At 31.8% G+C, this 11,037-nt stretch overlaps 1 protein-coding gene across 1 annotated transcript in view; it reads left to right on the top strand.

Annotated features, from left to right (window-relative positions):
• LOC107465197 (putative high mobility group B protein 11) overlaps positions 1-1,899 on the top strand; it is a 2,756-nt gene extending 857 nt beyond the window's left edge. Inside the window, exons 2-6 of the mRNA XM_016084192.3 lie at positions 258-333; positions 438-600; positions 784-822; positions 1,035-1,264; positions 1,330-1,899. Coding sequence (XP_015939678.2) covers positions 258-333; positions 438-600; positions 784-822; positions 1,035-1,264; positions 1,330-1,602 — 781 coding nt within the window. The 3' untranslated portion in view covers positions 1,603-1,899. The remainder of the gene's footprint in view (positions 1-257; positions 334-437; positions 601-783; positions 823-1,034; positions 1,265-1,329) is intronic.
• Positions 1,900-11,037: the final 9,138 nt, after the last annotated feature.

Genomic DNA, 11,037 nt, shown 5'->3' with positions numbered 1-11,037 from the left:
TGAAACAATCAAAGTGACGTAGAAGATTCTAGATGGCTTGTAATAAGAAATTAAATGAGAATTTTTTTTAATATACCTTAAAGAAAAGAATATCATTTTTCTTTTATATGTTTATCTAATGAGAGTTGATACACTGTCATAAAAAGTTATGTTGAAATAACATAACTCTCTCAATTGTGATGACTAAAAGAAAAGGTGATAATGATATTATTATATCAAATGTTAAAACATTATACATGTTCTGTTCCTATTGGCAGTTTCAATGTCCGAGAAACATTGCTGGACTTGTACCTAGTTTACTTGGAGGTGACCACAAGAGGAGGATTCCATCAGGTATATACTATATCAACATATAATTGATTATTTTTCAAAAGTAATGTTTTGATGGGCTAAAATAATTTCATATTTTGGAAATTTTTGTGTTTTGATTTGTCCAGGTTAGTCAAGAAAAGAAATGGGGCGAAGTGGCCTCGGCCCTGAGATTGGAAGGAAACATTGCAAGATTATCTGCTCAAGTTGAAAAGCTCTACTTGCAACTTCTTTACCAATTCGAGCAATTGTACTTCTACAGAGCTCCTACAAAGAGCAGCAAGACCACAGGTTAGTTAATCGAAGCGACGAATCTACGACCATGTTTGATATATGCTAACTGTTTTTGTTGCCTATATCTCTATGCATTAGAATAAGAGATTTGAGCAGCTTCATTATGTATGATTGTTATTGCTGCATTTGATTTTAGGATTAAATAATCTGAATTCTTGCAATCTATTTTCATGATCATAGGTTTGCACAAGAGGAAGCAAATCTCATCCGAAACGACAGGTATGTTACTTTATGCAATTTAATCAGCACTAAAATGTGTTTGTTGAGTTGAAGCTTTGAAGGGAAGGATTCTTAGTATAGACTCATTAGTTAATTTTCAAATCGTTCTGTTCTCTTGTGTGTCTTTCAAAACCTTAACTCGTAAACACACTCTTAGGCAACTCGGCAATTTAAGAGGTTTTGATGCAATGCTTCCAATTGAAACTAAACAGAAGAAGGAGGAGCTGGGTTGGTCAAAGAGCAAGCTCTTCTTCTCGAACCATCGGATGGCAAAGAAAAGAAGAAACGCCGAGGCATGGCGCAAGGACAAAGAAGTGCATACCAGATGTTCCTGAAGCAAGAATGCACTCGCTTGAAAAGTTGTAACTCGACCTCAACCGGAAAGGGTATTCTCCACACGGCTATCGATTCGTGGAGGAATATGTCTCCACTTGAGAAACAGGTACATAACATAACATTGAAATTCAACACAACATGTCTCAACCTTTCTCATTGCTATTCATGCAGCCATATGTGGATGAATTCAAGAAGAACCAGGAAAAGTTCAAGAAAGGAACGATTATTGATGACAATGGAGAGCACAAAATAATGCAAAATGAGAAGGAAGAGAAGAACATGGCTCCTACTAGTGTGTGTAATAGTGAGTACTACCAAGTAACTTCACAACCTGAGCCAGATAACAATAACTACACTAGTCTCAACAACAATGCAGCAATAGGCTTAGCTTTTAATGTGACTGAAAAGTTTCCCAAGGATTCCGTGTTACTATTTGGCTTATAGATTGTTCAATGGATTTGCCAATCATGGAACCAAAGTAACTTATAGATGATCTTTTTGCTCTGAGGGAAGCCAAGGAAGGAACTAACTATGCATCAGAATCAGATACTAGTTTTGGTTGAGCAACTTAGTTGCAAGTTTTTGCATGTTGCTCAAAGTATGCCGTTAAGTATATATAAATGGTTTTGAAAATAGCAGCAAGTGTTGTATGGCATCCTTTCAGACTTCCACTGCTGAAACTATGTATGTATGTATGTATGTATGTATATGTATTTTAAAGGCTTGTGTTGTAATGCAGTATGACGCATTTGACATGGTATAGCTTTGTTCTTCCTTATTTTATTGGGTATAGGTGTGTTCCCGAGTGGGTTGATTCGAGTTACAACTGAACCGATAAAAATTTAATTGGTGGGTTGGATTGGGTACGAGTTTTTTGACAAGTGAATTTGAACTAATTAAATTCGAATTGGATTGGGTCAGGTATTTAGATATATCAGATATTTCAAATAAAAATTAAATTTAAAAATTAAAAAAGGAAAAATTTTAAGAATATCTAGTTGGAAAAAGAAAAGCAAAGAGGGAATAGGTGAATTACAAATTATAATACATTATCAAATTTAGGGTAAATCACATATAATTAGGATTTAGAGCTTGTTTGAAATGTTAGAAGTTAGAATTTAATCAATTTATTCAAGAGTTGATTTTTTTTTATTTGGAAAAAGAATGATTTGAATTTTGATGAGAATTTTAATTTTTTTTCTTTCATTTTCAATTCTGATGAGAACAACTAAAAAATGTCCGATTTTCAAATCTATTCGCTCTCTTTAAATTTAAATTTTATTCTATTAATATATTATAGCATTCTAAATCATGAAATTTTGTTGTAAAATTTGCTCTTACTCCTATGGATATTTCACACGACTTTATCAAGACAGTAGTAATTTTCTTCTTCATGATTCCTTTGTCTATCATCGTCTTGTTAGATGACTCATTTATCTTACAACGACTAGACCTGATATCATATCTGCAATTCAACAACTTAGTCAATATATGGCCTTTCACTCAAATTTATTACTATGCTGCTTTATGTGTTCTTTGTTATTGAAAGAATAGTTCGAGACGTGGATTAGACTTTTTTTTTCCGCAGATCCTCTTCTCTTCAAATATATAGGTTTAGTTATTTTGATTGGATTGATTGTCTAAATACTAGATACTCCTTGACTTGTTTCTGTTTCTTTTTAGGTGATTCTCTAATTTCACGGAGAACGAAGAAAAAAACCACTGTGACCCATTCATCAACAGATGTTAGGAGTGAAAACAGGACAGATCAGGCCAGGCTTTGCTCTTAACAAATTTGGCCTGTCATACAGCTGATTGGCCTGAGCCTGGCCTGCAGCCTATTATAGGTTCTTTATAAAGTGCTAGGCCTGGCCTGTTATTCAGCCTGCCTTTGTCTGAAGCCTGTTAAAAGGCCTGATAATTTTTTTTACAAAAAGTAAAAATATTATTTAAAAAATTAATATTTAATATTTATAAAAAATTTTAAACATTTAACATATTTAAAATATACACAAATATTTATAATAAAATATAATAAATTTAAAATATCTCATAATTTTATTAATAATAAATAATTATTTATATATTTAATTATATTTTAACAGACCCAAGCAGGCCTGACAGGTCTATAAGACTAATTAGTGAGTCTGGCCTGGCCTATTAATGTATTAAGGTTTTTAAAAGAACCTGGACCTGTACCTATTTTATAACAGGCCAGGCCAGGTCAGGCCAAACACAGGCCAAGCTGCAGGCCCCTGACAGGCCGCCTGGCCTTTTTCCACCCCTAACAGAGGTTGAGTATCGCGCACTTGCACATACTACTTATGAGCTTCAATGGATCTTAAACTTGTTAAAAGTTCTTAATGTGTCTTGCACTCGTTCTCCGATTTTATACTGCGACAATCGTAGTGCTCTTCATATTTATGAAAGGACCAAACACTTAGAGGTCAAGTGTTATCTTGTGCATCAAAAGGCTCAAGTTAGATTGATGAAACTTCTCCCTGTTCTTTCCTCTAATTAATTGGCAGACATGTTTACTAAGCCTCTCTCGTGTTAATCTTTTTATATGAATTTGTTCAAGTTGAGAATTCTTGACATCTACCTTCCTCATTAGACCATAAAGAGCAAATATTCCAATTAAATTCTGAAGATTGATGTCATTTTTTTCTTCAATTTCTATTACAATGTTCTAGAAGTAGTGACTCACCACTCTCTAGTGACTAACCACTTTCTTTTTGCATTCTATTCTTTCATTCTTTACATTCTATTAATTAGGAATATTCTAGCTAGATTTTGATGAGTTGTCTACTATTCTATTTGTATATATGTATCAATATAAAAAAATTACCAAAAATAAAAAATACACAATAGTTCTTATTCATAATACTGAGTCATATTATGGCAAATACTCGTAGGTTCAGTGTTGTTATAGCCAAGGATGGATCTTGGCTACTTTGATTGAATTTGAAATTTCAGGGTTATGAAGGGGAGGAAGAAGAGAAGGCATTGTGAAATGTTTAGGCTGGAGAGGACCAGTAAAAGTAGCAACTAGCAAGAGTTTTAAAGGGTTGATCTTCTTATTTTACTTATGAATCATGATTTTTTTTTCTCTTCCCTTCAACTCAAGTGTTGCCACTACAAAAAAGGGGTTAAATGGTGGTTTTTTTGAAAATTACGGCGGTTTAAACCGCCATTATTACAAAAAAGGACATTCCCAAGAAATGCCGTTATTCTGGGCGTCATTCTAGTTATTACGGCAGTTTTTAGAAAACTGTCACAATTACCTGGGTTAAAACAGTAGTTTTTGAATAGGTTAAAACGGCGATTCAAACTGCCATTATTTTCAAATAAAACAGTGGTTTTTTTATTGTTTAAAACGGCGGTAGTAACCTCCGTTTTTACTAAGGTATAATGGCATCATTTTCGTTTAGAATGACAGTTTCTAACCTCCGCTTTTACTAGAGTATAATGGCATCGTTTTCGTTTAAAATGGTGGTTTCTAACTACCGTTTGTACCTAATTATGATAATAATTTTATGCTTTTTAAAATAAGATTAAAACTATCTATTTGAAGTGACATTTTCGAAAATCCAACTTTAAAATCTTGTAATAACTAAAAGGCATAGTCATAAATCAAACATTATAACATGATCTTTAATTCATACATGGTTACCGAATATAAAAAGTCATAATCCAAAAATAAAATATCAAAGAAACATTTTTCAATAATACGTCTTAACATATAATCCTTAATACATAAAATTTTTATCATGCAAGATCATGCTTCCTTGTTGTTCACTCCAGAAAACCTACTTCCTAACTCTTTTGGTGATGAAATCTCACTCTCTTGATTCAATTTCTACAATAAAAATATAATTATGAGCATAATAAAAAAGTATAAATTTTAAATGCATGGTACAAAGAACTGTAATTTTTAATTTTTGTTAGACTGTTAGATAGCCAACCCTAATGTAGATCAAAATTATAGCATTGAAAAATAATTAATGGATTACTAAGCTTCCTAATTAAGATTATATCGTCTGATATACTTGTAAGATATAAATACATGGCATATATTGATAAAAGTAATTAGCACAAATAATGATCCTAATCTAAGTCAGAAAAAGACATATATTGATAAAGGTTATGTTCAACCATCAAGTGTGATGAGAACAGCCGCTACGCCAAGAAATGCAAGAGATTCTTTGGATTTCTACTTTCACTTGGATTATGTTGCACGCATATTTTGTTAAATTCTACTTTGCTGAGGTACAAAAGTTGGTAGCAAATGAAAGCAGATCATTCAACATCAGCATCAATGGCAATTATCGGGAAGGACCCATTGTACCCATATACAATCAAATAACTTCTTACAGTTTTTTTAGTATAGATTTTCAAAGAGTTAGTGAATATTAATTTTCACTTCTTCCTACAAAGTTCTCTACCTTTTCACCTATCACCAATGCTATTGAGATTTTTCTTATTAAGAATTTTTCACGGCCACAAACTGAAAAGGATAAAGGTATGTATAACAAACTATAATTTTGTGGCAATTATTGTTCCAGTGCCTTTCGAAACCCAAAGGTAAATTATTTTCTATTATGTATAATAGTATTTGCAGGATTTTAAAGTATGTTATTTTGAGTGACTTAGATTAACTTAATTTTCTTAAATTATTGCTCTACACTCATGAATACTCATTGATAAATTTACTGCTTTAAAGCACAAGTGAATCAAATAAAATATGAAAGGAATATTTGTTTCAAGATAACTTCAGAATGTATTCTAGTTGGTTAGTTCCACAAGATTGGGTACATTGCATTCAAATTCCTGATGAAAGCTATAAATAAGACCAAAAAAATTTGTCTTTTGCAACAATAAGACAACAATTGAGAGGGTAAATGTGAATGAGTCAATAACAGAATTTGCATGTCTATGTACATAGCAGCAACAACAGAAATAAACAAGGAAAAAAAATAAAATTTAAAGCATTAAGAACATAAACTGTATTTGTACTTGTGAAACTTGTTGAATAGGAAATATTCCAGCTAATCATACTGAAATTTTACCTCCTTTCTTAGAAGCAATATAGGGGACTAGCGCTTGCAATTGCGTTTTAATGGTATCCAACTCTTTTTATACATTTGGACCACAAGTGGATGATGTGCTAGCATCGAGGAGAATTAACATTTTATTCCATCTCTTGTTGAGTGCTACGTGCTTCAATTTTCTCCTATATATATAAAAAAGAAAGAAAAAAATCAAACATAGTATTATCTTATAAAAAAATATAAACAAGTTTCTTATTGCACTTTAGTCTTGCCGCTATATCTTTAGCATTTTTCATTAACATAACTTCCATCTTTTTTCTTGTGAGTGATGTCCCATATTTGAACCCTACTAACTTTTTTTCCAGCATCCTCCGTCTAAAATTTGAAATATATATTCATGAGGATAAAAACAAGTTTAAAAAATAAAATTTAGCACTTGAGGTACATATATTAGAAAAATTACCATTTTAGCCCTTCTTCTTGCAATTGATTTAACACATGAAGTATGAGGAATTGTGTTTTTGCCAAATTTCTTGATTCCTCTTATAAAGATTCTGCAAGATAAATTTTGACACAATTAAATAAAGTTAAACGTATATTCAAAAGACATCTAGCTATTACTGTATATTTTTTTTAATGACATCTAGCTATCAGCCCACAAACCAGGGTATGTTCTTTTTTTAATGATCTATTGTAAAAAAAATCAGCTACTTACACTTTTATAACTATTTGTTCATAATTAAAATTGTATTAACTATGAGAGTAAGTACTTACCTGAGTTTCAGGCTTAAGACGATGTTCTACGAGTAAAGTCCATTGATCAAGAGCAATATTTTTTTGTGCATTATTTATGATCTCGATTTTACTCAATTTCGGACCATAAAACTCATTCCAAACCTTTATCCTATGTTCCTTCTATATTTTGCCAAGCGATTGGAGCAAAAATTGTTTGGCCAAGCTATCACTCACTTTGAAGCAAAATCGAGCCTTCAATATATAACAAAGAATATATATAACCAGCAAATATAACTGAATAATGATGAAGAAATAAGCTTTAGAGTTTGAGTAATCTTACTAGGAAAAAAATATTCCATTGATTTTCAAAAAAGCTCTCTGGAATGATTGACCACTTTTCAAAATTGATTGAAAATGCTACACAATCAGTGGCCAATTGCCCACAGACTCCTGCAAGGAGTCCAACTGCTTCTCCTATTGCTGCATGCTGTTTATCAAAATTGACAACTACGCACAAACCTTCTGGCAAATTATGCACATCCTTCACTAATAAATGAAGGTGTGTACTAACTTCGTATTCATCTAAAATAAATGAACGAGTATAATTAAATGAGTAATTGAGTGACTAAAGAATTAGTAAAGCACTTTAAAAAATATCTATACATACCTTCGGCATCAACAGTCCAATAATACTTAGACTCACGTCTGCGTTTATGTCTAGCTTCGGATGGATGCTCAAAAATAGTTGGAGCAATTGATGATGGCTTGGAAGAATATAAGGTCTGTGATGACGATGAATTTCTAGATGTAGCAGTTGCTGATTTGTCTAGTGAAGCATTTCTAGCAGCTATTAACTTGTCATGAGATGAATTTTTAGATGTAGCAGTTACTGATTTGTCTCGGAATGAATTTACAGCTGCAGCCAACTTGTCTCGAGATGAATTTGTAGCTGCCAACTTGTCTTGGAATGCATTTACAGCTATTGCCGACTTGTCTTATGAAGATTTTGCAGCATTTGCTGCTTTAAGTAGATTCTTGTATCTCTTTTGCTTTGGCATATCTGCATAATAGATCAAATCAATAATTAATAAGTATAGAATAAAATGTGAATTATAACTAAATGAAAAACTTAAATATAAATTTCATACCATAAATTAATTTAACCTATTAACTATTCTGACATCTGTTCGTCTTCTCCAATGTCATCATCTAGTAGTTCATCATCTACTTCATCTCTTAACAATGATAGATTATCACCATTTTCAAATAAAGAATCTAAGTTTTGCTTTGACCATGGCTCATTCTCACATGCTTCATCATCTTTATTTTTTCCCATATCATATGAGTCTCTTGGCTTCAAATGCATGACAACACTCTAATCTTAATTCACTTTCTCATTGACAAAATACACCATTCGAACTTGTGAGGCTTCAATATATAGATCATCCTCCTCACGATCACCACTGTGTATTACTCATGAAAAATTAACAGAAGTAAAATCCAATTATTCTTTCTACACCCCTATTCTCTAGTGGTTTTAGCCTATTTACATTTGAATAAAGTAACCCAAAATTGATCATTGTAGTTTAGTTCTATAATCTCTTTTAGTTTGCCATAATATGACAAATCAACATTCCTAACATTAGCATCACTAGTGCTAGCAACACAAGGAGTTGAAAACATTAAGAAAATTCTACTATTCTAGGTCTTTAACCCATTATCTCGATTGGTATTTTGAAAGGAGAACCCATTATACTAAATGTAAAAAACCTCTTGGCGTATCGTGATGAACCCCTTGCTAGGTATCTCAAATCCTCATGGACAATATTTATAATGTATAGATTTATAAGCTATTATAATAGAACGACATATTAGTTATTATATCTGTAAATACTAGCTCAATATTAGCAAAAATTCATCACTTTTCTATATACCTATGCAGGAAATCAAGTAACAAAATTTTTATTGACTCTTTTTTCTATATCTACCTTTGAAGGCCTTTTACCCTTAGATCGTCTTCGTACAAAATTTTTGAAATCACTGTCAAATATAAAAGTTTAACTCTAACTAAACAACTATTTTCAAGTAAATAAAAAAATATGTACGAAAATCTTTAAGCAGTTACACAATGAACGGCTTGATATATGGACAATTTAGAACCACATAACAATGTGATTGTTTTTTTTTTCTATAGGTGACAACTCAAATATTGTGAAAGCTCTCAGAGTTACCCATTTCTAGAAAAAGGGAATCCACGTGTGTACTACAATTATCATCAGGATGATCATCAACACATGGTGGCCTATTCAATCTTGTCTCAATTCCTTCTAAGTATCAAGAGAAAAACATAAGAGCTTCTTCAACCACATATCCCTCAGCTATAGAACCTTCTTATTTAGCTTTGTTTCGTGCATAAAGCCACTTTATGCTCTACAAAATAAGTTTGAGTTAGAAGTAACTTTATCAAAGCAATAACTTCTATACTTAATTTTACAAATTAAATTACATATTGTATAAATATAGTTGGTTATTTTATATTGTGTAACTATTCGTTACTTCTGACTCTAAAAAATCAATTTTTAACTCCTATATTAATTTTCTCAACATCACCACCTGGTAATGATTTTTTAGATACTAATAAATCAAAGAATATTTTTTAATAAAATTTTAGAAATTATTTATTGTTCTGTATTAAATTCACAAGTTTATAAAAATATGGATTTTCTAAAATTTGAACTAAAACACAAAAATTGGATTTCTATTCTTATTCATTCTGATTTTTTGATATTTTATTTGAATCCAAATGGAGGATAGTTCCTTGTTGACATTTATGTTTTAAAGTTAATAAATTAACTTAAAAGTAAGAAAGATCAATAAGTTGTATAAGTAGTAAATTGAATCAGCTTGATTCGATTTACTGTATATATGCTGTAGAAGTAGTAAATCAAATCCAATTAATTCAATTTACCTAGAGATATTCTAAGATATGCGTGTAATTGATTTAGGACATCTGTAAAATTTATTTTATATAAATTGTTTATCACACTTTAAGTGATCAAAAGATACGTATGTTAATTCAATTTAGTAATGATAATAACAGAAAAAAAAAGAACAATGCAACATTTACTCAAAAAGTGCCACCAAGATTTCAAAAATGTTCTGATAGGGTTTTCTTGATTGTCCACTAGCTATAGGGTTTCTCTTAGTGACCAAATTCAACGTGAATTACCTACGTTTTCTCTGATCTGGCCTTTCTCTAATTGACTTAGATGGAGGAACTAAGAAGGGACCATGAACATAGAAGTACAAGAGGTAATAGTAAGGAAGAAGATATAGTGAAACTTGAGGAAGAAGACATTGCAGAGAGTGTCCATGCTTGTGCAAAAAGCTTGCGAGGGAGAATCTTTGCCGAAAGAACCTTCATTGTAGGAACCGTGAAGGACGTTATGCATGCTAATTAGGAGCAAATTGGATGGCTTTTTTGTTGTGGAGGAAGGTAAAAACTTTTTCGATTCTTCTTCAGCCATAAATCTGATGCTTTAAGAATTGAACATGACTCCCCTTGGCTCTTCAAGAATTATGTTCTTCATGTCCAATGATGGATGAAAATATATGGGGCATCCAACAATATAATCTATATATTTTCTATTTAGGTCCAATTTTGGGGTTACCAGAATAGTTTAAAATCCTAGAGGTTGGTCGTAAATTAGGAAACAAAATTGGAACCATCTCAGACCTAAGTCTTTTTTAGGTAAGTGGAAAGGAATCAAGGATTATTAAAGCTAGAGTGGAGCTGAATGGTGAAAAGAAAGTGAGAGATAGTCTGAAGATCACTGGCCCTAATAGTAAGATGATAGAAGTAGGGCTGACGTATGAATAGATTAGGATCTTTTGCACCTATTGTGCCTTGTTAGGTCATGAATCTAGAAATTTCCAGAAATTCTTGGAGGATTCTACTGTAAAGTGTATTAAAAAAGACTATTTAGGGAAATGGACTAAAGCGGATCACACCAGGAGATGTGTAGAGATGAAACAACACTCCAATATTAGTCATGGTAGCAGTTCGGGCTCCTCTCTCCTCAATCGAGGAAGA

This window comes from Arachis duranensis, chromosome 9 (assembly GCF_000817695.3).
Source record: "Arachis duranensis cultivar V14167 chromosome 9, aradu.V14167.gnm2.J7QH, whole genome shotgun sequence".
NCBI lineage: Eukaryota > Viridiplantae > Streptophyta > Magnoliopsida > Fabales > Fabaceae > Arachis > Arachis duranensis.
The sequence above is the reverse complement of the archived record's forward strand: the minus strand, read 5'-3'. Positions and strand labels throughout refer to the sequence as shown.